The sequence below is a fragment of the Oryzias latipes genome, chromosome 11 (genome assembly GCF_002234675.1).
Source record: "Oryzias latipes chromosome 11, ASM223467v1".
Classification (NCBI taxonomy): Eukaryota; Metazoa; Chordata; class Actinopteri; order Beloniformes; family Adrianichthyidae; genus Oryzias; species Oryzias latipes.
Genome location: NC_019869.2, coordinates 15227965 through 15255011, shown reverse-complemented (window position 1 = coordinate 15255011; position 27047 = coordinate 15227965). Strand labels below are relative to the sequence as shown.

Sequence of the window (27047 nt, the reverse complement as noted above, 5' to 3'; positions counted from 1 at the left end):
GCAGCTCGGAGCTTTATTAACTTCTTTAGAAACCCCAGAGAGAAGCTGATGTGCAAATGTCATATCAGCTAAATGGAGAGTAGGCGAGCTGAATATTTAATAGTTTTGCGCTTAGTCTCATAGAAATTTAAATTGCATAGTCTGACAGGCAGCTGCATTCAGCAATCAGGTATAAACAGTTGAATAAGAGTATTTTAAAAAGCCAAATTACTTTTTTGAAAGGACTCAACCTTCCACCAGTTCAATGTGTCAACCACTCAGTTTCGTGATGTCTGCATTTACCTGATAGAATAAAGAATATGCCAGAAACAAAGGCCAGGATAGTGCGCTGAGGTCGGATGTGACCGATGTTGCTGATGACGAAGGCCGTGAAGACGAACAGCAGGGAGACCATGGGGAAAGGAGTGGCAGTTCGAACCATTTCTGCAAATGGGGGAGAGGGGATTAAGAACAAGGTTTCAAGTCACGTGAAAGTAGAAAAACCTGACGTGACTCTGGGAGATGATAAATTCCATGTATCTGCCTTAAAGCTCACTGCTTCATCAGGAACCGCTATGATTTATTCAGCAGCTTGTTCCACCAAACCACTGCAGTGAGAGTTGTGCCCTCATCGGGACACTTGTGCAGCATTTAACAGAGCACATATCTTCTCAATGGTGTCTGCAACAAATAGTGTCAACATTTTAAATCATTCAAAATGTGCTCAAGGAACAGAAAAAGGCGCAGCAGTCACTGCTGAATGCAGCATCAGCTGGAAGCAGGGAGCTGCAGGGAAGAACATGCGCTGCAGGGTGTGGGTGGCGCTCTGCTCCCAAATGTTATTTCCTCATGCTGCGCCTGTGGGTTATTTTAAATTAACACCCAGCAGCTGCTATTGACTTTTCTGACATGACTCTTTTAGAGCAAAAGTCTAACAGATAAAAAACCCAAAAACTTTTCTGACATTTTCTAATCACCTTGACTTAAACAGTTAAGAGAGATTTCAAACCTCTGAACATTTTTTCGAGGCCTTCATGTTTGTCAGGTTTTACATTTCTTTTCGGTTTTCTGGAATTGTCCCTTTTTGAATTTGAGTCTTGCTTGTGTTATCAAGCTGATTACTTCCACACACTTCCACATGTCAATTAACTGTAAATCTTACTGTCCTTTAGAATTCTTACATCTTGAGATGCTGATATCCACCTTTTCTCATTTTCAGAAAAATAAGCCCTAGTAGTCCACTAACTTTTAACAGGAAGTTTGTTTTATTCCCTATTTAGGGTTATGTTTTTTTTTTTACTTAATGCTATTTCTCTTCGTACGTACCTGATATTTTATATATGAGTTTATTTATAGATCCTAACATTTAATAAAAAGTTCTTTCGCTAGTTTTAGTGCCTAGCAAACTGCTGCACATAACACTTATTGCAAACAGCTATAAATAACACAATAAGAGCTATAAATCTGGAAGCAAACTAATTGTCATGATGAAAACCTGTTTTTGGCTATGTTGACATTTAGAAATGAATTTGTATTGTTTAGAATTAAATCTTGAATTTGATCATTTGTAGGAATTATTTGTCTTATTTAGCATCCATCCATTTTCCAAACCCCCATGATTCCTTTTGGGGTCAAGGAGTTGCTGGAGCCTAACCCAGCGACTGTTGAGCAAAAGCAAAAGCCACTCCTTGGTGGGTTGCCAGTCTGTCGCCGGCATCACCATTACACACACTCACATTCACAATCAAGGAAATTTCAGTATCAACAATTAACCTATGAAGAAGGTTTTTGGACTGTGTGAGGAAACCAGAACGCTTGGAGTAAACCAATGCATGTGCATGTAGAACATGCAAACTCCACACAGAAAGGTCCAAGCTGAAATTCAAACCAGGGCCTTATTACCGTGAGGGGGAAAGCGCTAACCACTACACCATTGTGCATCATCTCATCACTGCAAAAGCAGACCAAACTTTAGGGACAATGCCAGAAAACTGTTAAACTAAAGTCAAAATAAATCATTGGGTGATGAAAAAGTGATAGTGTTGTTCAGATTTTGGTGATTTCATTGATGTATACTTTGGGGAACTATGTATTTTAAACTGTTTTAAATGTAATCTAAGTTATGTTACCTGTATGTCATTTTATTTTATGCAATTCATCATTACTAATGTCCTTTTTTACTTTATTTTATCTAATCTATAGTCTCTTGGTGGCTGGCCATGGTCAGAACGGGACAGAGGATGGAAATTAGCCTAGGCTACAATCCTGCATATTTACAGTGTCTCACTATTTTTAGAGCACTCCACACTGTTCGTTTTATGCATTGCTCCTTGAATAAATAAATACAAATACAAATACAATACAAATAGAAATAAGCTGAAAATTATGTTAAAATATATACATATATATAAATCTGCCAATGCTGCCTTTTATTTTGAGAAAAAATTCCTCGTCACTGACACGTTTTCTTAAAACTAAGATTATTTTCCTTGCAAGACAGAGAATATGAAACAAGGCTCTTTTTACTTCCTGTAATTTGAGTTTTGCAGAAATTGTAATTAGCTGCCAAAATGAACATGTTCATCACATTGTTCTATTGGCTAATTTGGCTTTCAATGTATAAAAATGAGCAATTCAAAACGTAAATAAAATTCAATATTTTTGTAATTGTCATTCATAAAAATCTTCCAAATCAATGCCTACTGTTTAATTAAATATTTTGTAGTACTTGGTTTAATATTTCTTAACATATTTTAAGCTTTTAAGCTCATCCTGAACTTCAATTCTATCCTAACAGAAAGAAACTATATTTTAGAATAGAATAGACTTTTATTGTGACATGTAACATGGACAATAAAATTCCATTGACATTCAGTCACATATTTAGAAAAGTAAACAACACAACATCATATTCTGCACTATAAATACTAATGAAAAACCGATTGTAAGATGTACATCTTCCTATAAGATTCATGCATTATTTTACTTTTGTTATTGAGACATTGTTAGGTTGCCTGCATGTCGTAAATGGTAGCTTGCAGTTCAACTTTGGGTGGTATAATTTTATCGGTACATTTTGCTTATCCTCTGTAAGTTAAAGAAAACATTTTCCGGCTGTCAATTAATGTCAAATATTTCCAAAATACAAAGTTTAAAAAATAATTCATCTCGTCCAGTGAAAGTGAATCTTACTGAGTATGTTGGCTGTATTTTCAGTGGTGATCTCGATCTCTGGTTCGGTAAAGTATTCAGATGCTACACATCTGCCCTTCTCAGGTCCTGAAAGAGGAAAAAATGTAGGTGTAAAACCAGCAAAGGAGATGAGCCTTTGGTGAAAGTGTAGAACAAGAGAAAGATTCAAAAAGACGCTCACAGAGTAGTGGCAGTTATTGTCACATTGTCATCCATCTCAGAATACTCCATTTACTGGAATAAATCAGTGCTATTATCACTCAATAGTAATGTAGAGCCAACGTTAAACATACCACTGAAATCCGGAAATATAAAATACTTAGGTGTCACTTACTCGTCCAGTCTATCAGACTTGGTGCAATTGAAATATGTGCCATTGCTTAAAAATATTCAGGATGATCTAATGCGATGGGTCAACCTGCCCATGTCACTTTCAGGCAGAATAGCTTTAGTTAAAATTAAAATAGTACCCAAATTAAACTATTTATTTTTCTATGATTCCCATACAACCACCCACAACATGGTTTAAATATTTAGATACATCCATGTCCAAGTTTTTATGGAAAAATAAACCACCAAAAATCATTTTAAAAACCTTGACAATGTAAAATCCCTCGGTGGCTTAGAATTCCCTAACTTTTATAATTATTTCCTAGCTCATAGATTACAATATATTTTAAAATGGCATAGTAAAAATCCAGCAGATCACTCATGGATAGATGTAGAACAGTCACTATTTGAAGAGATTAAACTTTCAGATCTTCCTTTTATAGCAGCTCCATCAAGCGGTACACTTGCTTTAAAAGTATTAATGTCAAAACCACGTTAACAGCCTGGTGGGATTTCCTTAAGATAAATAACTCTTCCCTCACACCAAGCAAACTGACAACCATTTGGAACATCCTGATACGCAAGAAAAAACTGAGCTTTCCAACCTGGAAGGCTAACGGAATTACACATCTAGAACATATAATTCAAGATAAAACATTTGTATCTTTTGAAAACCTAAAAGGACGGATTACGTAATAAATTTTAGAATATCAGCAACTGAAATCCATAATAAATGCAAGGTTTAATCCAAGTCATATAAACTTGACACTCCTTGATACAGTGAATACATTTCTGAAACTAACATCATACAAAATTATGTCTAAAATGTATATATTTATAAGTAATATTGGAGACCAAGACACATGGCCAACAGAGAAGTCGTATTCAGACTTGGAGATTGATACAGATAACTCTTTTTGGTAACAGATTTGCTTAAACACTTTTAAACTAACCAAAAGTCTGAATCTGCAACTAATTCAGTTCAAAACTCTTCATAGAATTCACTACACAGGACAAAGGATGTTCAAGATGGGTCTCAGAGAATCAGACACTTGTGGGTTTGGTAACAGCAATACCCCAGATCATTATTTGCACGCACTGTGGCTTTGAACATCAGTCTTCTGGTTTTGGCAGAAGTGTGTGTAGATTTGTCAACCTGGTTCGACATCCCTATAACAGCCTCGCCATCTCTTTGTGTACTTGGTGATATGAGCGCCATCAGTATAGAGGAAAGATCGTAATCCGTCATCTTTACTGCCCTTTGCATTGCTAAAAAAAACAATCTTAGTTATTTGGAAGAGTAAAAACAGCATCAGTTATAATCAATACCAGAACCTAACATCTGCAGTGAACAAAAACAATACAGGAGAACTTCAGTCCCTCTGGTCGCCTGTAATTAGCACCGTCACCTAGTGGGGAGGGGTGGCCCATGTGCTTCTTTCCGGGGCCTGTGGTGGTCTGGTCTGGGTCTGACTTCTGGGGTTTTTACAGGGCAGGGGTCTGGGAGTTCCGCCATCCAGGTTGGGATTACTACCTGGGACGGGGTGGGGGTTTTTGCCCCTGGGGTTTCTGGGTTGGGGATCAGGGGTTGTGTGAACGCGGGGGACCCCGCTCAGGGGGGCTGCTGCCACATCCCCCGGGTGTAGCTGGGGTCGGCCTCTACCCCGGCTTCTCGGGACTGCGCCTGGTCTGGGCGGGGGGCTCGTCTGCGTCCGGGGCTGGGCCCCTGTCGTCTCTGGTCACGGGGGGGTGTTGGTGCCGTCCTGGTTGGCCTGCCTGTGCCTCCTGTTGGCTTGGCCGGGGATGTGGGGGGGGGGGGGGGGGGGTAGTGGTGGAAGACTTGGCTACCTGGGGGGGATGGGGATGCTTGTGGTCGGCGGGGGACGTCTGATGGGTCTGGGGTTCAGGCGCCTGGGAACCAGAGCGCCTGGGTGGTTGCTCCTGGATCTTTGTCTGTCGGTGAGGCTCTTGGATGCCTGGATCGGCCGGGTTGCTGTGCTGTTTGCCCCTAGCTCTGGGGTGGAGGGTGCCGGGCCTCCTGCCTTTGCTGGAGCATTCAGTGTAATCAAGGTACACTCCAAGAGGCACACATTCATTTAACCCACCTGCTTACTCACCTTTGCAGAAATATGGGTATGGGTATTGTTTTTTCTACTTTTCTACACCCCTCTTCATTAATATCGGTACCTGTCTATATGCAGAAATCTTGGGTGAAAAATCATTAATGATTACCTGCATGATTATACTTCTAACCTGTAAATAGCTGTGAGCAGACTTTTTTTTTATTTTTACTTTTTTTTTTTGTTGCTGTGTGAACTAAGTTATGTAATCTAATTTACTTACGACACTTTTATGTTTTAACTTTATAATATCGACTACCCCCCCTCTAACCCCTTATCCCCCGTCTCTGACATCCCACTCTGTTTCTTTCTCTCCTCTTTTGTTCCTTTTTTTCCGTCCGGTCCAACAAGGAATGCGTACAAATATAATTTTCATAAATAAACCTTAGCATCAAATACAATTGAAGATCCATAAACCCCAATTGTAACAATAAAATCTGTCCAATACAAGAGGCACTCAGCTCTGATCTGCCTACTAAGCCGTTGGACAGGACAAGTTAAAAAAAATTAAATGAATAGATAAATAAATAAAGACGCTCACAAAAAAATAGAGGACAGAAGAAGGAAAATGGCAAACAATGACAGATAGAGATGAAGGGTTTGCAATGAAATTCTTTTCCGAACATCGAGAGAAAAGGAACTGAATACAGAACGATTTACCTCAAACTCAAATACAGGACACATTTCAAGAGCAGACATCAACACAAACGAATCCCTCACAAACTGCTGAGTGCATGCACAGACGAATGTGATACGGCTCCTGTCTCCGTTTGAAATGCCATCAGAGTTTTCCTCCCCTGACCTTTTGTGCTGAGCGTCGGACAACAGGGAAACAGAAGAACACCAGAGCGACAGGGTCGTGACCACAAACACACAGACTGCTGTTGCCAAACGTTTGGCGATTTGTATCCAATCTGCTGTTTTGTGTAAATAAAAGCAAAATGTTCTATAGGCTGATGGTGCCATGACACGCAGATTATCTACGATAAACTTTAAACCCACAAACTGTAGTTCTGTAAAGGTATACAAGGCTAATTGACCTTTACATGGAAGTAAGACCTAAACCTACAGATAACAAACAAAGCTGTAATGCAGTTGTTACAGTCAACCATTGCACTGAAAATCCATCACACACTCAGTGCTTTAAAATGTTTGTATTGTTTTGTTTAGCCCCTCAAGGATTTTGCAATGTTGCAATTGCATTAACTCACAAAAATACAAGCAATTACAGTATGTTTTTCATTTCAACATACCAACTTCTTTCTATCGCTGCAACTTTGGCAGTCACTGTTATTTTGAGGATGTTCAACCCATGAAACTGTCTCCTCTGATCAGATTTAGAAGCTAAAACATCAACAATCTCATAAATCAAACACACTTAACATCCCCACTTTCTTGCTAATGGCTGATGAAGTCTCTCAGGTATGATAAAAATCCCAGCTGTAGATCATGATTAGCGGTGTAGGTGGCTTCCTGCAGGTTCTGGTGTCAGGTGGTGTAAAATAGTTTATGAAATAAACCACCGTTTTATCATGCCATTTTTACGTCTCCCAAGGTTCTCTAAATTAATGCAACAGTATCTCTTACTGCGCTTAACTATACTGCACAACAAAAGCAATATTTTACAAAGACTCTGCATGAAAGTAAAAGTAAACAGTTTTGTTTTCTTTAGTGGGGTTGGAGCTAAGATTATTAGACTGAGTGATCCCTCCCCCCTCGCCTTCCAGACAGAAAGTGCCTGCTGGTTACAAAAAGCCAAAATCTCATAGACTTCTATAGAGAAATAAACAGGTGTTACTCAATTCTATTTGTCAGAATAACCATCCTTACTCTGCTACTTTTTTTTAACATGTTTTTGCTAATCCTATCTTTTGTCATAATTTTTCTGTAGTGCAAGTTATCTAAGTTTTAAACTGACCAATCGGATGCCTCAGTAAAATTATGTGGTCTCACGTCAAACATTCAAAGTATTTGAATGACAGATTCTCCCAAGCCCATTTTTAGTGGAAAATTTGGGGTCTTCCAACAAGTTCCCTCCTGCTGGTCGAGAGCGGTTCGCATAGAAATTTAGACTCAGACCGACTCAAACCAATCACTGCTTTCTGTCGAAGTCTGGTTCCAACATGGCAACAGCCATATCGCCGAAAAATTGCGAGATTCATTTCAATGCAATGGAAGTAAGCCATTTTCTATAGTTGACCCCTCACTGACTTGGTCCTGTTCTCTTGTACAGTCAATCGTTGGAGCACAAACAAAAGTTGATGATGTAAGAGAACTTTTCAACCTTGAAAGAAAATGGATGAAAGTTATGCATAAAGTACTCAGGCATACAGTACAGTAAGTGTGCATTTAGCCATTTAAGACCTGAGCTTTAGCTCCAGGACTGACATTCTTTCGACTAGCGTAGCTCTTCAACCATTTACGCAATTGATGAAAACCCAGTGGAATCAATGGTATGCAACACTTTACAGTAGTGAAGTGCTTACGCAATCAATGTAAAACATCTGATTGCCTCGCAGAGAAAAGCAGTTTTTGGATAGTGCAAAGCCGATTGCAGAAAATCTGCTTTTCTCCTCGTTAGAATCAGCTGATTCACGCTGATCACGTAAAAAATCAGAATTACTTTACATCAAAGACCGTAGGTTCCTTAGGTGTCGCCAGCAACAGCTCCAGTGTTAAAGTATGTGTGGTTATACGTTTGTGTTGATGACATTAAACATTAAAGTGCTTTGAATCCTGAACTTAAAATAAGTATCTTGTAAATTCATTTTAAAATAATAATTTTTAAAAACCATTGCTTGTTGCATATTTCCTTCTAAAACTATAAAATATCAAGTGGGTTAACTGTCAATGCCATAGAGAATTTATAAAATGGGACTTTAAACTCTAATTATCTCTAATCTGGTCATCTTCAAACTCACTTTTAATAATAAAACACTGTTTCTGCAAACCTGCCACAAAGCAGACTCTCCAAAGACCCGAGTGCAGAGCCATCTTGACCTCAGTGGTCTGGTTCTGCTGCAGGATGATTCCTTCCTCCATCAACAGCCAGTAGTCCGTCGATACGGCGACCCCCACCAGCAACAAGCCGCAGGCTCCAAAAACCGAAGAGAGCAGCGTCAGCGCCCTTGTACTAAATGAACTCATCTAAGGGAAAGAGAGCAGAAAAAAACATCTGATGGGTTTGTGATCATTTCAGGAGAAAACAGGCAAAATTACACAAAAACACAGTATAGAACACACGCAAAAAAAGAAAAAAAAAGAAATGGATCGAATAAACTCCTTCAAAGTTTGTAAGGGGGCAGGCTCAACAAAATGTGAAGCACATATTTTACCAATGCATTAAAGATTTGCACATAATTATCAGATATCTTCGCCCGGCTCCTTTGTGTTCAGTCAAATAAGAGATTCAGAGGTTGATTCTGTTAGAAAACTATTATGGTTGGGGCCTTCACTGGCCACCCCTGCTCCACATTGGCCGGATAAGATGATGTGAAGTTGAAATCCTGAACATTCAGTGGCATCTTTACTTCTTCACGTTCTATCAGGGCATACCATAAGATTATGTCACAGGAAAGATTTAAAGGAGGCAAAATCAAGTTCTGAAAGGATAAGCAGCAGCTATTAAAGGTGAACACATAGAAAAAAAATGCAACAAAGAGGGTAAAAGACAGAAGGCTTGAACTGAAGAAGCTATTTGGATAAGCAAACAAACATCTTCTAGATCAACCTTTGAAATTCCAGTTGTCCTGAAGAACACAATGCTGTGATGACACAATCTCAATGACTGAGAATCTTCACAGACATGCAGCCTGGGGGAAATCTAATTCTCAGATGGATGATGCTCTACACAGGCAACATAGAGCAGACTTGGAAGTCCACCTCAAAGTTTCTCAGTACAAGTAATGGCAAAAAAGAAGAGTTTCAGTTTGTCAAACATTCGGTTTAAATCATAGCAGAGCTCATTCAGGAACTATTCTGATTTGGGATAAATTATTCTGGATGGGCTCCTCTAAAATCCAGCAGACAGACTCCAATGCAGTTCACATTTTCACTCACTTGGTGGCAGAAGAGCAGTTTCTGTCTTCCATTTCATTAACTGTTGACACACACATAAATGCACACACACAAACACACACAGGAAGCCTCATCCAGCCAATCAAAATGGAGGTCTCATTCACAGGGCTGTCGAAAGTGACAATTCCAAGGTGATGCGGATCTGATGCTTCCAGGGCATTCAGGAAGCTGAGTATCCTTTCAGAAGGCTGGGAAACAACTTCAAACCAAAACAAATCCTCTGATTATTCACCAATAATGTTTTACCTCTGTCTGCAAGAAAAGAAGCAGATTTCCTCCTTTTTGTTCTGTTTTTATTTAGCAGGTTGGGACTACCTACAGCAGTACACAAAACAAACAGTTTCAACTGCAGCTGAACACTAACAGTGCTGTTAATTGGATCGTGCCAGAGGCTTTCTGTGCATGTATGGAGAGCATAATGCATGACATATTGCCTGGAAGTGGAATACAGTGAACACAGTTTTATCTTTACAAACAACATATTACAGAAAATACACTTCATTAAAAGCTTCTTTCACACTACAGGGGGAGTAGTGGGGTGCCTAATCTAAAATATGCTGATGGCATCTTTTAGATCAGTCTAACGTGTGATGGAGATGCTTAAAGAAATTCAGGGGACACAGAGGTCCTACATATTGTCAGAACAACCTGGAGCAAGAGCTTGCTTGATGAAGGGAGATGGGCTGCCTCTAAGTATCCACTTTTGGCAGCAGAAACATTACATTCCTGGGTTCAATCATTTCCCAACACCTGAAGGAGACTACCAGCATGGACTTTTCCAAGTACAGAACCTGTGCCTGCGTGGAGTCAGGACGTAAGACGGGGGAATGTCAGTGGATCCACCCTGAACACCACCACCTTCTAACTCTATGCCAAACGTTGCAGATCACCGAACATCGAAGCAACTACAAACAGGTCCTGTCACCTTATTCTACTTTATGTGCTTTTTTTTTAAATTATTTTAAACCTTATTAACATTATTTAGTTCAATACTTCACACATTTGAAGACAATCCAAACAAAATTAGTAAGAAAAGCAAACACAATTTCAGAGGGATTTCAGCACCACGGAGAGAGGCATGGCGCTTTTTGTTGCGTTTAAGCGAAGTAAGTCTGTTAAAACTGTTGTTTTGTTGGAAGAAAATGTTGAAACCAAACAAAACACAAACAGGAAATTGTGTTTCATTGTTGGTGAAAAAATGTTTGGACACTTAAGGAATCATGTTTTTTTCAGAACTGACAAATTTGAATCCCAACACATTTCTTCTGTCTCTGAAATTCACAAGTCAAAGTCCAAAACACCAAAAATTTTTCAACTCTGGTGCATTAAGGGAATCTCAGGAATTCTTCAAAAATGTTGTTTACCGGTAGAGAACGGTGCGAGGAGAAGCTGACAGAAGAGCAGTCAGGAGCAGTGCAACTTTGGCTGACAAGATCACAAGTGAGCACAAAGAAAGGGCTGTCAGGCAGGAGAGGAGTGAGGCGTGACCTTGTCAGTCAAGCTAAATGATGCAAAGCACATTCAGCAGTGTCACAGAGGATTGTCTCACTTAGACAAGAGTCACTTACAAGTGTTTTGTTTAGTGAAACATCCTTCACTGAAAAATCTCCACCCCAGTTTCTGGCACATGTGCCACAAACTGTGCTGTGTGTTTTTATGCATACTAATGCAGTTCAAGCCAGAAAACAAAAGTTGGAAAAGATTCTTTCTGACAAAATTCATACTATTATAGGACGTCACTTCCAATATTTGAAAAACGTAAGTGGAAAAAATGAGTAGACTGACCAAATTAGGACGAATGGTCCATCAGCAGTGTTTGTTTACTTGGACAAAATAACTGTTTCTTTTCAACTGGGGCTACAAGCTAAGATCTTCACGTGAACATGTATATGTAAATTTCAAACCAGAGGTAATTTCCTTGGATTGTCCACTTTACTTGGTGAAAAAAGCTAATCTGCACTACAATGAAAACTAAACTAAACAGTTTTGTCCGCCGTCAGAATAAGAGGGCCCAATAAGTGAACCCTGCCGTGGTTCACTACAGGGTGAATGCTTCCAGACTATCATCCAGTTTTGGAGGACAGCTTTTTCTGACTGTAGTTGATGTAATTGTGTCCCCTTGATCTTCAAACAAATGAATCATGTTGTGATTGCTGTTAGCAAAATAAAAAGTTCATACGATTTTATTTTAAAAAAATGTATACCATGGTTCGGGTGAATACTCAACTCTTATTGGCTGCATGGTGTTCATTAAAAAGTGATAATCTGCTTTGCGTCGGGCGGTTAAAGCCTCCGCATCATCCATTAATTTCTGATATTAGACACCTTGTCGGACATTATCCCTTATGTATTTTAACAAATGTAATATCCTTTCAAAGCTTTCAAACACCATAAAGTAGTGCAGTAATATGAAGACTCTCTTTTTGGGGCCTTAAAATGGATCCAGGTTCCAATGGTTGGAACTAAGGCGGAAATCTGCAACATTCTGTTGGTTTTACAGAGCCAGCAGACAGCTCAAATGGAAATGGAAGGATTTGCGGTAATTCTGTTTGGTAATTGTCTTCGTAAATTTTGGTCAATTTGTGTGCTCAACTAAGTGGAGTCGGCACAGCAGGGCGACTTCCCGCCTGAGGCTGCTGGGCACACCGAGCGACACATGGGTTCTCTTAATGAGACACAAGCTTCCCTAAAAGACAGGATTTATGAATTTTAAGGGTCTAAAATGCTGTTTTTTTTTTTTTTTTGTTATAGGGAAGCAGTGAATTGGTGAACATCTCAAAATTAGCATCTCAAAGGATGTTGCATCTGCTCCGAGCGTCAATCTGCATTGTGTGGTGTTTAGCTGGCATCCAGATCTACTGCTGGCCTTTTCTCAAATCACTCTCTGAACTAGGTCATGTTGATTTCTAGCATATGGCAATCAATATCCTTTAAAGTGTCCTCAAAAGAGCAAATGCCAGCCATTCATTCAAAATTGATTAGTGAAACTTAGTTGTTTTCGTCAGCCGCCACTGAGCTACAACAGTGCTCCAAGAAAATGAGCAAGAAAAGAGAAAAGTGAGCTTCAAAAAACCCATTAAGACCCATCTGGACTTCACAAAACCCATAGCCTTTGAAACTGAATCCCAACCACACCTTTCTAGGTTTTTGCTAACCAGTATTAAATTAAATTACACAACTATAACAGAATACACAGATTAATGCTGCAATAGCAAGAACATTAAAATGGACAATTTTTAGAACAGAGATATAGATCAAGAACATTAATCAATAACCTAGTGACACCAAAACCATTTAATCTTTGACTCCATCACACAACTGATCAACATTATCAAATATACTTTTACCCATCTTAGACTTTCTAACAACTTAAGCTGCTTTTTAAGGTCAACTGTGAACATTTGGTAATTATATAACAGGTTAAAGTTGTTTAAAACCTTTCGAAAGAAGAAAAGTAAATCATTTCACTGTGCTCTTTATTGCTTAAAGGTTTTTATCTAAGTAAAACTATTTTTTTATTAATCTGAAGATACCAAAAAATGTATTAAAATGGTAAAGTGCATTTATTGGTATTTTTGTTTTTGAAAATAAAGCTTTAAATCCTCAGAAAGTATTTTCAAAATGTGACATTTTAATAAATTTCCACTCAAACAGATTCAATTTCTTTTCAACAAGAAGAATTTAACTAAGTAATTATTGTAAAATCCCATTTTTGTTGTATTTTTCACGATAGATGAACAATATTGAGCTACTATTACAGATCAATGTTTCTTCAGCCGATTGAGCAAATAATATTTAACTGAACAACTTCATAAAAAAACTGATCAAGTTTTTCAGGACAACTGAGTTCAATTCAGTCATCTTAACAGGTTTTACATTTACAAAAGTTTTACCTTTCTAATAATTAGCTTTTTCTTACTATTTTTAGGATTCCCAGCAACACCAGGCCATTTTCTGCCTAACAGACTTCCCATTAAATGATTGTAAATGTCAATGAATCCTAAAAACTATTAAAAAAAACGTTATAACTATAACACAAAATGAATAATTGTAAAAATTTGATACGAAATAACTGAAAAGCAAGAATAATTAAGTATGTTGAAATTTTTCAACTCAAAAAAGCCCATTAAGCCCACAATGCCCATTAAGACCACTTTCACTCCACTAAAGTAGATTTACATTTATTTTTGGTGTTTTTCTACTTTAAGGTAATTTTCTCTTCAGCAAAAAGCCTAAAGATAAACTGATTTAAAGAAAATTTTTAAGTCATTTTATCAGTAAAATTCAATATATTATGATTTTTTTTGTATTTTATTCCAACTCATAGATGTTGGTACCAAGAAAATTTGAAAACCATTAATACCGTAATTTTGAGGACACTACTCTTACTACTTAAAGAATTAAATCCCTTGAAAAAAATAGTATCTTCCTAAAGTGAGAATTTATCTAAAAATATGAAATCTTGGTCACTGCAACAGAGATAAAACAGATTTTAAAAAAGTATAATAAATAAAAATATAATTTAGGGATGGGTTAAAGCAACTGCAGAGAAACTACATTTCCCATGGTGCCGGGCGGAGTTCCACAGATGGCGTTCCTGCCATGCCATCAGAGGTGGGGCGTTTTTTGTTGTTGTTTTTCTTGCAGAGAAGGCAGTTTGCCCTTCTGTCAGCAGGGAGGGGGGCATCTGCCAACTGGCAGAAGAGGTGAGGATGTATTTAAAGAAATGCTGATGAAGAGATGCCAATGATAAAAAAAAAAGAAAAAGGTTACAAAGCTAAAAGGGTAGAATATAATTATATATAAAATTTTTGTTATGAGCAAAGAAAATAATGGAACAAACTATGAAAGTCAAAAGAATTTCAGGGGAACAATGGGATGCTGAAGGCATTGGAGGAGTGGAAGAAGGTCAGCAAAGGGCAAAAGACAAAAGAAGAGGGAATGTTTCCAGTTGAAGCACCAGAAACGGCATTTACTTTAATAAAAGATTTAAATATCAACACTTTCCATAATGCAGCTGGAAAAGTACAAAAGTAAGCATCAGTCTTTCAGAGTCTCATTTCTCAGAGCAGCAGCTCAATGCAGCTTCAAGAAGCAAAAGCTTATCAGAACAAAGACGGCCGGATGGATAATCGGCTCACACAGCTACTTTGAAAACATTTATGGTAAAACAGATGAGCCTGTCAAAGACAGAAAACAGGAGAAGACCTTGGCCCAAAAACTGAGGAAAGACCAAGTACCCTCACACAAACACACGCACTCACACACAGAGGATGTGTTAAATACCTGTACAGCAGCACAGGAGCATTAACAGAGGCTTAAACAGTTCCTTCTTTCACCTTCACTCACTTTGTGTAATCTTTGTCTGAGGTCACAGTTGGCTCCAACAAGCCTGTGGGGGTGGGGGGGTGGGGTTTGCAGTTGCTGACCTTTAACTGCTAACCTGCACCCCCAAATAAAATCTTTAAATCAGATCTGAAATTTGATTTCAAGACTTGACAAGTAAAAAAAAACAAAAAAAAAAACGATACGAATCTGTGAGGGACGACAGTAGAAAAAAGGAGAATAGGTGCAAGATGGAAGTTAAAAAACAAAGAAATAGAGAAATCATTTATCATTGATAATTTCCCCTCCACCCCTCAATAAAACAGTATTGTGTAAGCCACATCCACTTCCCCCACCCACGAAGAAGTGGGTTTGGCTACATCTTTATTACATTTCTAAAGTTGAATGCATTACTAATGCGTGTTACCTAGACTACTGTTGTAATTCAACAAAATGTCTCAGTACATTAATTTTTACATTTTCAATTGTGAACTTATTTGTGTTTTAACTGCATTTCTCTTAATTATGATTCATATTTTTCTTTTTACTTTTACTTTTTATTTAAACCTCATCAACATCAGAATGCAATAACAAGTAACAGAAAAAAATGTTGAAAATTTGAATCACAGACACACAAAGAGATCAAAGATCAACAGGCCAAATGTATAAATATGACTTTAAAGACTTTATTTTCAGTCTTCTTTTTATAAAGTCAAATTTCCATACTGTGAGCAACACAATGCATGTCCTCATTTGAAAGGGTTCCCATGAGTTCTAAAGGAGTTCTGCAGGTTAGCAGAGGTTATAGCACAGCATCATTTCTTGGTGCTTTTTTCACCCATCTATTACTGACAAATGTCGCCGCTGTTATCGAGCTTCAGCGACGGTGAGCTGTTAAAAGAAGCAATGTTAGTGTGTAATTCCGGTGTTCTCACCTCAGGGAGCAGCTCACATTTTCAACAAGCACTTCACAGACGTGAGAACATCCTAATTAAGTAAACAGCTGTCCACTTTACCTGACCCATGGATCCCCAGCATCTGCTCAATTCTCATCACCAGAACCTCACTCCTTACACAAGACACCTCATTTTACTTCTCTTTTTTTTAATAAAAAAAAGAAATGGCATCACTGCAACCACCTTAGTGGTTTAATTTATGTGCATAATATAAAAATGTATTAACTAAACAGTTCTAATATAAAATATCTGCATGGGAAAAAAAATGTGTCGAATGTTGGTGCAGTTTCCTACATTTGAAAATGTGTCGTCAAAATGACAGAGATTGAATTTGTTTTATATCTGCTGGCATTCTTCCTGGCATTTTTGCAATTTTACTTACTATTTGCTGCTGGCATTAACAGTAAGGTCTATCCTATTCTATTCTCTATTTTTCAATATTAATGTAATTATAACACCGGACAAATAAATTGTGGACTTTTAGGCTGACATCTGATTAATTAGTTGAACTCAGATCAATAGTCAAAAACTACTGACTTTTACTTGTGAATAAATAAGTAGACAAAATTAATTATAAATATACATGCTGCAGCTTTTTATTGCCCTTTCAGTAATAATAATAAAATAAAAAAAACGGCAATGTGTATCTAGCAACTCTACACATTTAGGGTTCAGTTGCGCCACAACAAACGTCTGCTTTCTTTGAAATACACACCATTTCCAGAAAATTTGAATTTGATGGAAGGTGTATTCATTTTCACAATTCTATAAAAAAATACTTTCACTGAAAATAGATTCAGGGCCCTCTGTTTAATTGATTTTATGTATTTATTTGCACAAATTGGGGTTGCAGCCTACAAAAGAGGATTTCATCAAATTAGAATACTAGATAACAGTAACAGTGTTGCATATTTCACTGGTCAGTTAGGACTGGTCTCTGTCAGCACTCGTTAGATCATGAGGTTAGTATAACTTGGGAACAATTGGCTTAATAAGGCTAGTGATGTTTAGCCCTTTTAGTTAAAATAGTCTCTAAAAGCATCACATGATGCATCTATTAAGAAACTGATAACCGGAATTATCTACCTATATGAATGTTCTTTTATACACGAAATGAGGGTTTCAGGAATCCAAAAGCTTCACATAATTACTATTATTCCTATATTCATGTGTTTAAAGTAAAAAAACAAAAAAAACAAAATCCTTTCTTGTTCTTGTTTGCTGAAAACCTTGACGTTTTGGATGAGTAATAATGATGAGGGTCATTTCTGATATTTGTTTACACTGTTCATTTGTAATGACTGTGATGGCAAGGACTGATTAGCAGCTCCTCACATTTCATCTGCACCTGCAAGGTTTCCTTTTCCATCTAAAGCAAATACAAAAACGTGTCAATTTTGCAAGAAAAGATTAAATGTCGGCTAACCAAACCAACAACTGTTTTGTGTTTTAACTTTAATATACATTTCTACAACAGACAAGGAATTGGAATTAAAAAATACATTTTTTAAAAATTTCTTGTATATTTTTTGCACATCTGTTAATTGAGAAGGTTAAAAAAATCTGGACGAGATTTTTTCTGTGTCTGACTGCAGGCTCCATTTATGAAAAAATAAAGGAGAGAAAAGTTTGTAAACACCATCAAAAAGCACCAACAGAGGTGTGATCTGGGGACAATATAAGAGCTGAAAGGAGTTTCCTCAGACTTATGAAGATGTAAGAGAAGGACAAAAGAAACGAAGGCTCAGAACTGCTGCAGTCTGTTGGAGCAGGATCACAGGACGGTTTCCCCACAATCCTGAGCCAGGGGTAATTTTCCAGAGCGCGCACGCTCTCAAACGCGCACACAAACATTCCCCGCACTTCTTCTCCAATGCCACCATTCCTTCCTGACACGCTCTCCTGTGCTCCCCTTCCATACTAGGAAAGCTCTGTTCCCATCAGACTCCCCGCGTTTACGTATCACCTCATCCTTCCAGTTGCGACTGTTGAGGCGCACGCTGGCCAGCAGCTGGAAGCGAGCCACGGCGCATCACTGAAGGTAACCGACTGTGCTGTCACGCGCGTGACGAGGGGGGTCCTGACACACGCAGCCAAACACGCTTCAAGAAAGTGGGGTTTTTAAAACGCACAGAGGTGTGAAACATGGAAGACGCGCTGGTGGGATGGGGAGCTGCGGGCGCGTTTAAAGATGAAGCAGCAGGAGGTACTCACTCTGCAGAGCAAAAGAGCTGGACGCTTCAGCCAAGATGCTGTGCGCGCTGACGAGCCCCAACACCAAAATGTGCTGCTCTTCCTCCTCCCTTATGGAGCGCCTCTGCGATTCTTTTCTCTTCCTCCTGCTTCTGCTCCTTCTTCACTCCGCTCTTCCAGCACTGCGGAGAATAGCTTGAATTGGCTTCGCTAGTTTGGGAACAGGGAGGTGGGACTGGTGCGTGTGTGGGGGGTGGTGGTGGGGTTGCAGTGATGTAGGCTAGAGGGAGAAGGAGGCTCCCGCGCGCTCACACACGCGCATTAAAAGAAGCATAGCATGGGAGCGCAGGAATTGAGGACACATCATGCGAGATGACAGCAGGGCTGATTCAGACCTACATCAGCTTTTAACTGCGTGTAACTCATTAACGAGCAACCCAAGCAAACACGATTATTCTTCACCACATGATACATACCATTTACAAGATGGAAACTGATCTTGTAAAGCTGGCGGGGAAAAGGAGCCCTCATTTTAAAGCATCAGGAAAGGCAGATAGTACTAAGTACACCGTCACCTTTGGATACAATTGGGAGATACGAACCATAACATAACTTTACATTTTAGCCAACATTGAAATACTTGGCTGCAGCCAACCCAGGTCCAACAGGTACCTTAGGTCTGTACTCCAGGCCTATTTTATTGAATCAGATAGAAACCAAAGATAGAAACCACAAGGCTAAGAACAATCAGCCTGGGCTTCCACCTTTTGGGGGGATTAAGAATGTTTCTGTCATGGCAAGCTAGGCGAGGCAGACCCAGGTGCTGGAACCCAGAGGGTAAACACAAGGTGAGTAAGTTGGTAAGTGAAGTTTTAATGTTATTCGGAGTTGCTTGAGATCTTGATGTGGGTGGAGGCTTGAGAGCAGCGGGTGAAGTTGCTGGAAGTATGGCTCGTGCCGTGGCTGGAGGTCTGAATTGGCTTGTGGCGTGGCTTGAGGTTCTTGGAGCTCCGTGAGGTTCTTTGGCTCGGGTAAACAGGCGACTCAGGTGTCCACTCGTGATATGAAGGTCCTGAAGGCGAGGCATGAACAACGTTAGACGAGAACATGAGCACATGGACTGCACTAGAGATGAGACCAAACTAGGCACCATCAGGGGTAACGAACTGGTGATGAATACTGGTTCTGGATCTCCTTTGAAGGTCTGGTGGTAGATGAGATGAGTGGACACAGCTGAGAGGAATCAGGAGCCAAGCAGAGAGGGGAGGGGAGGAGAGCTGACAGAGGCACCATGACAGTTTCTTGATTCCCCCTAATTTTATCTAAATGGCCACACCTCAAAACTCAGGTGTTCAGAACACATAAATTGTTCCTATTTTCCTTTTTTTGGTCACATATCTCAATTTAAAAAAGTGAGTTTGGGATAATTTAATGGGGAAGCCTTCTTCACTGTCACAGGTTCATGTTATGCTTCAAAATACAAAATAAACCCCACATAGTGATTTGATAGTTTTTGGTTACCATAGTTGCCAGTGGGGAACCAGTTATGAAGGAATCCCCGTTTCTCCTCTAAAACGTTGAGCAGCGTTTTCTTTCAGCTCATGGATCGACCTTGCTCTGTCTTGTATTCCGGCGTGCGTATGTACTGTGCGCTCGTCCTGATCATGACGAAAATCTAGTTGATGTCATGTACTCCTGGCTTTACATTGTGGGGATGAAGGTTCTGTTTTCTCGTTTTCTGTTTTTTTTTCTTTTCAGGGTTTAGTTCATGCGTTGTTTTTGTTAAGATATGGCAGTTTGGTGACCAGCATTGGAGGTTCTAAAGTTGGTCTGGTCACCTCTCACTCGATGTAGTTGTAGAGTTGGATAAGTTAATTCTTCTCTATGAGTTCCTGTAATCGCCTGTCCGTCCTGGGGTCGGATCCCTCCTTCATGTGGACACCCCAGAGGTTTCTTAGTTTTTTCCGGAATCCGTTTTTTTAGGAGTTTTTCCTTACCGTGAAGGAAGGGTCAAAGGGCAGGAATACCCTTTTTAGTTTAGTCTGTTTAGTTACATTTTAGTATTCTCCTATTGACTTCTATGCATTTATGATCCTTTTGATTGTATGTTACTTTACAATTACCCGTACGAAGCCCATTAAGACGACTGTTGTTGTGAATTTGGGCTATACAAATAAATTTGAATTGAATTGAATGGAATTGAATGGAATTTATTTTTAGCGGCTCACTTGTTCCCGTTTCTCTCTCTCTCTCTCTAAGCCTCATGTGCAGTGGAAACAAACTGAGGTAAAATCTCAGTAAAAGTCAAGTTTTGATCTCTTCTATCAGTTTAAAAATGTTTGATCCTCCAGGTCTTAATGTTGGGTACAAGATGATCTGGAGGAGGGTCAGAATGTCAAACACAGACCAAGATGGAGTGCAGAATACAGAGATCAGGTAAGTGGCAGAGCAAATACCGGTAGGGGAACCTTAGCCGAGCACGTAGGGACCCTTCTGAGGACCAATATGGAGAAGGCAGGGAGTGGGATGCAATACCCTGTGATGAACCCACAGCAAAGCAATGTCTTACAAGAGCCCAATAAGTGGACTAGTCCTTCATGACGGAAACTGGTTGAAAAACAAACTGTTATGGAAAAGACAAACTGTAGATAAATAAATAGGAAAACTGGAAAGAAATCAAGCTAAATTATTTATACCAAAATTTAATAAAATCACACGAGAATCTTGCAAGTCAGAAGATTCAGATGAAAACACACACAGAAAAAAACACTTTAAATGTTAGTAAAATCTGTCAGCAAATTATAGAATCAAAGTGGATACTGTATACTGTGTGAGCTAAAGGGAGGTCAGTGATGTGCTTCAAAAAAGGCACTGCTTGCTTGTGTCCCCCTGTGCTCCAGCATGTGATGCCTGTTTGTTTATCAGAGCTTGTTCTGCTTCCATTGCCTCTTTCATGGGTGAATGGCCCTATCAGCTCCTGGCGACCCAAAGACTGATACAGTAGGTCGTGACTCAGAGGGTGCACGTTCATGCGCGCGCACGTGTTTGCATGTGTTTATGTGAAGACCATATGGAAACTGATCCCACTTGCAGTAAATAGACACAGGTACATACTGCTTGCACCTTTGACATCCTGAGTCTGTTGAATATTTTAGCAGATGAATAAAAAGGATGTACATTATTATTTTGAATAAAATCCTTTAATGATTTAAATTTAATTGGTTGAATGCTATACAGCTACTTTGAGCATTTCTACATTTTTTTACTTTTTAATTTTTGCTAATTATTACCCTTTAAGTTTTATGTTTATTCAGCAATATAGCATTTAATCCTGCATTTTCTTCTGGAAATGCAGCCCCTTCTAGTTTAATTTGTGTATCTAACCAACTAATGCCTCATGTTTTCAGGAAGTTTGCTCATGGCGTTACCAAACCTGCCCTAACATAGAAATGCAAACAAGCTTAAATAAATGAATTGTATCATCTGCATAAAAAAATGAAATGTGGATATATTAAAACAGTTTATGAGGACAGGTCTGGATTAGATTAAACATTTGTAACTGCATTCTTTTATCCTGTCAGGGGCAACCCCCCTGATACGCTCAGACAGGTGGTGCGCCTCCATAGGGTGCACATTCAGAGGTGGTCACATCTTAGAGACACATTAACCTTTGCCAGTGGCCTATATTTCTATTTCTTGAAGGAAATCTTTGAACAGCCATGTTGAGCTTAAAAATGGGTCACTTTAAGTGGGCGTTTCAGTCTCAACTCTACAAGTCTGTCGTCTTCCAGTGGAGGTAAAAGTGCTTCATTAATAACTGGAGTTTTTTTTTTTTACAAACACTTAAAATGTCCTTATGTTTCATATTGGGTAAAGACTCACATATCCTATAGAATTCTATGACTTTTCTACTGGAGTCCACACTAGAGGGTGAAGAAATCTCGTGCATAATTTGGTGAAATGTGTGACTCGTCATCGCAAACATACTTGCGAGGGAGCACACGACCTACTTTAGTGGTTATTCCCGCGTCAGGCCAACTGGTCTTGAGTCAAAATGCCTTCTACTGCTAAAAAACCCACAAGTTCAGTCACCACAGGACTGGGATGGATTCACATCTGCTTGAAATCCAAAAATGTAAAGCTTCCGTACACTTTGGGGAATTTTAGGTAACTGTTAGTAGATGTCGGTTTTTAGTCCTGCCCAAGAACAATATTGTGTTTAGCTGTCAAATCCTGACACCTTCATTGTAGTGATGAAAAAAAAATGTTGGCAAGACACGGAAAGCCATGTAAAAACATTTACTGTTTTCCACCATGATTCAATTTCGTTTTCCTGCTATGTAGTTACAATAATGGCACAATAAACAACCATGGTGCAGTATGGACCATGTGTCAAGTTATGGATTTGGACTCTGTGGGGAACCTGCATTCAGAGAGAAGTTTCTTTTTTCTGCTGGACAACAACCGTTGGGAAATGATTACAAAGTACATTTTTTTTGGAATTTCCAAAATGTGTTGAGACCACTCCAGGTGTTTTGAACTTCAGTGCAAAGTTCTGCTTAGATTTGTAGCCACACTCAAAAAAAAAATGTGAGAAACTTCTAGACAGTTTTGAAAAAAGTTGAAAGAAGTTCAACCTATTGTGGCTGATGACGAGGGTGGTGTTAAAAATCTACCTTGAGGAGACTAGCTCATGAACTCACACACACACACTCAAACATACACACACTCAAAGATCACCAAACTAAAAAGAAGGGACACTTAAAATAGAGGAAAAGACAAAGACTAACTGAAAGAATTAATGGGAGGAAACAGAAAACACGAAAACAGAAGCAAGCTGATTGCAAACTGACTTAAAGGAAACAAACATTAGAAGAATCCACTCAAAAAAAACACTAATCTTCAGAGAGTAGTAATAGACTGAAGATCAGGAGACAACAAATCAAAAGAAACAAGGTGAAGCTTTGGTGTGGAAAACGGGCAAATCCTCAAACGTGACACTGAAAGAATTAGAAGCTTAAAAAGTTCCCTTTAAGTATTATTCTTTGCAGATCTGAAAGATGACGAATGGAGATGAATTTGGCAAAAACATAGAAAGTAAAAAGAGGAATAGTCCTGAATTAGACAACAGCTAATATAAAAGCAACATTTAGATGCAGACAAGGATAAAAGATAATTATCGTTTGTTTGTCTTGGTGTTTATAATGAATGTAGAAAAATATCAAAAGCCACGAAAAAACTTAAGAGGAGCCTTGAAAAGAAAGATGGGATTCGTCTTTATTTTGCTTGAATCACAGAGACTAAAAGTGTACAAAGAAGCAAAAAAAATATATAAAAGACATTCTGGAAATTAAATTAAAACTCTCACAGTAGAGAGTAAACCGGAAGTGTGGACATTTACAGCTAAACATGTAACCCAGCAACCTTATTGCTACACATGTGGAAGTAAAATAAGAAATGAATGTTACATCATAAAAAAACAATTGTCAGCTGTATTCCTGAGTAGCTCAATTGGGCTGATTTTTAAAATGTAAAAAATCTTTCTAACCTTCGTTTGGTACCAAAATAGATTAATAAATAAATATTACAGCTTCTGTCAGTGCACAAAAAGTCCAACTTTGGAGATGTGTTTAGGTGTGTAAAGATTGTGAGACCAAAGCTGCTCCATCGGCACAGAACTCTTAAAAGCATCTCCCAGTGGACAAAGAAAGCCACTGCTTCTGCCTGAGGCGTCCTTTTTTAGCTCCACTGTGGGGTAATTGAAGTAAAACTCTCCTGGCACCAAGATGCTTAAGGGATAACTGGGGAACGATCCACAAATGTAACTGTCCTTTTCTCTGTCTCTCAGCATCGTCATCAGATTTTTTTTTTTCAGTTTGCATATGTATCATCACTATTCAAGCATCTTGTAAGCTCGTGGAATAACATTAGAGGTGTTATCTGTTAATTAACCATAATTTAATTACCAAAAAAAGGGGAAAAATATGTCAATGCTAGAGAGGGGGTGAGGAAAAAACCTGCAGCGTTTGCATTGAAAGCAGAGCCTTTATAGATTGCCTCTCTCCACCTCCTCCCATCCTTCAAGGTTTCTCTTCATTCCTTTGGGATCCCTCCCCACCCCCGCTTTCTTGCCTCCACGCTATTTTTAGCCCCCTGTCAGGGAAATCCAATTCACGAGGAGAGCTATAAATAGTTGGCAGTACATTGATCTGCACACCATAGTGCTGAAAAGAGGGGTTTCTACATCAATGGAATGCAGAAAAGGGAGCATCTTCATCTGCATTTTATTGAAAGTGTCGTCATCGCTTTTTTTGCCTGAAAGAACTAAAAATATATATAGGTTTTCCTGGTAACACTGTTTTCCTAAATTGTTCTAAAAAAAGGCTTTTAGAAATAGCGGTAGACTTAAGAAATGCAGCGAGCCTTGCTGGCTGGACCCACCCTCAGATTTGCCTCTGTTTGGAAAATTTTAAAGCCATTTTTGCAGTTGCTGTGACAACTGTAAATCAGAGCATATCTACCTGGAAAATAACAGGAGATGAAGGATGAAAGTGAAGTAGATTAGAGGGAGAGAATACATCTGACATCAAAAAAAGGGTGTGGATGTGGTTGGTAAAAAGAGGGGACAGAAATGTGGGGACTCATGCTGATATATGATTGCCATCCTGTCAACATGCAGACATGTGGAGCCCAAATAGGGCTGTGCCTGCTTTTAAAAATCAGCAATATAGTTTTATAAAATCTACACTGTCTGTCAAATATTTATAGAAGGTTTAAACTTCCGTTGAGAGATGAATTTTAACCCATGCGATGACGTTTTTTCCTTAATTCTGCATCGTCATCTTCAAACCCTTTACATCTATTCCAATTCATTGACGCCAATAAAGGTAAATATGCATCAAACCACTTCGGCTCCAAAGTTACCTGAATTTGAAAGCAAAAAAATGATGATTTTATTTTAATTCTGGAATCAAATTCAGGCATCAAGGGGTTAAAGTCCCACTCATTCATCTTTTGATGTATTGTATTTGCATTCCCAGTTGTCTTTTAACTTTGATGATGCTGTTTTGAGCCAAAATCCCAAAACCTGTTGTCTAGGACATAGTTTCTGCAGAGCAACACAAATTCATTAGAAATTTGGCTCTAAGTTGCGGGCACGACTGCTGGCACAGAGTGAGCCTGCCCCCTTTCCATCATCCGTCCATTTACATGCTCTCCTGCTAGCTTACAGCCCCTCACAAACCCAATCTAACATTACCAATGCAACAAAAATAAGGGGCTATGTTATAGTTAACTAGCTGTGTGGTTCTGAGCCAGATGTCAGTTTGGACAAGGAAAACAAAGACAGACATGGATCTATTTGTCTGCAAATGGATGCATCAGGATGGAGTGGCGCAGGGAACTTGTGCCGTCAGCTTTCATGCTTTTTCCAATTCCCATTTTTGTGTCTGCTTCTGATCCATCACGGAATTATATTTTAATATTAATTTTCTTTATATATGTCCTCTATCATCAGAAAAATGCCAGAAGAACATGTTATAAAACAAAACAAAACAGGATTTTTATTGAAGTGGGTCTTTATAAGGGGTTGAAGGAAGTACAAATCAAAAGGATTTGACCAACATAAAAAAAAAGTATTTTTTGAAGTGCAGTTCTGATGTATAAACATGCAATTATGAATCCACAGTGTGTGCAACTTTATTAGCAGTGTCCACAGAGAGCCAGGCACTGAATGTTCCAATTAATGTTAGAGAGGCTACATCACTACCTAAGTCCTTTCTTAAAACCCACTTTTCAATTTACCTTTTAATACTCAATGAAGAGGTTCTCTCTCTTTCTTTTATCCCACCTAATTTCAATTTATTCTCTTTTATATAATGTTTGTGATAGATTTTTTTTACAATGTACAATTTCCTTGTACACGTTGAATCTTTTTTTTACCTGATTATTTACATGTTTTATTATCTGCTATTTAACAGCACTTTGGTCTGTATGGGCATTTTTAATATTTTATTTATAAGTTTTTATTATTATTATTATTATTATTATTATTATTATTATTATTATTATGTAGAGTGGATTTAATAAATAGCAACAACTGTTGTAACAATTCTATATTTTAAGTAGAATTCCTGTTTTTTTTTCTCTGTTTCTATTTCCTTACTGGCTCTTATTCACTGAAACTAAAATTTTCATTGACGTTTGCTTTTTGCTAACTTTGATAGTTGGGGAGTGGGGGTTGTGGTTCAATTTAACAACAATGTTCTTTGTGTTGCAGACCGGAGCAGCTGCTTTAAGAAGGTAGAAGATTTGGGTAAGACATGGGACTGAGGCAACTATGCTGATGTACATCAAGTCAGTCAAAGACAGACGTGAGGAACAATCGGTAGTTTTTCAAAATAAAATGTTGATCACAATCAAAAAATAAATTTAAAAAAGAAAATTATTTAGTCTTTGTATGTGGACCGGTAAAAAGTGACTCACAAAGGAATGCTGGTCTGGAGGCTACGGCAACCACTGACTCTGAAAAGGAAAAAAAAAAAGTTTACCAGCTGTGATTTTCCTTGAACAGTGGGCCTTTGGGTGTACTTGTTAAATGTGTTAGTAACTTAACCATTGGTAACTTACAGTGAATACCCCTTGTGCTATCTTAGATGACCCCACCCTTACTTTGATGTGTTCTCCCTACCATGACAAAGGTGGATAAAGGTGGAAAGATTTCATGTAATCCATGGACACCAGTGAGGTTCACAAATCATTGAAGAAAAAAGGTTTAACGCACTGTCTTGTGGGTCTAGATGACCCAACTCCCAATGTTAAAGTGCCCAGGATAGCACAAGGGTTACACTTTCCAGGGCGTACCTCACCATGCTCT

General features: G+C 38.7%; 1 protein-coding gene and 1 long non-coding RNA gene across 3 annotated transcripts in view; one reads left to right on the top strand and one right to left on the bottom strand.

The window, feature by feature from the left end:
- LOC101173155 (voltage-dependent calcium channel gamma-7 subunit) overlaps window positions 1–18301 on the bottom strand; it is a 30653-nt gene extending 12352 nt beyond the window's left edge. Inside the window, exons 1-4 of the mRNA XM_004074256.4 lie at window positions 18194–18301; window positions 8573–8768; window positions 3172–3258; window positions 283–423 (exon numbers count right to left, since the gene is read on the bottom strand). Of these exons, the coding sequence (XP_004074304.1) occupies window positions 283–423; window positions 3172–3258; window positions 8573–8768 (424 nt within the window). The 5' untranslated portion in view covers window positions 18194–18301. The remainder of the gene's footprint in view (window positions 1–282; window positions 424–3171; window positions 3259–8572; window positions 8769–18193) is intronic.
- On the top strand, window positions 17609–26822 carry LOC110015912. 2 transcript variants are annotated; one of them, XR_002874140.1, is made up of 4 exons: window positions 17609–18020; window positions 20432–20458; window positions 20524–20608; window positions 26451–26822. It is a non-coding gene; the product is annotated as an uncharacterized LOC110015912 (long non-coding RNA). The 2 variants fall into 2 exon arrangements; XR_002874141.1 differs by lacking the exon at window positions 17609–18020 and adding an exon at window positions 18805–19020.
- Window positions 26823–27047: the final 225 nt, after the last annotated feature.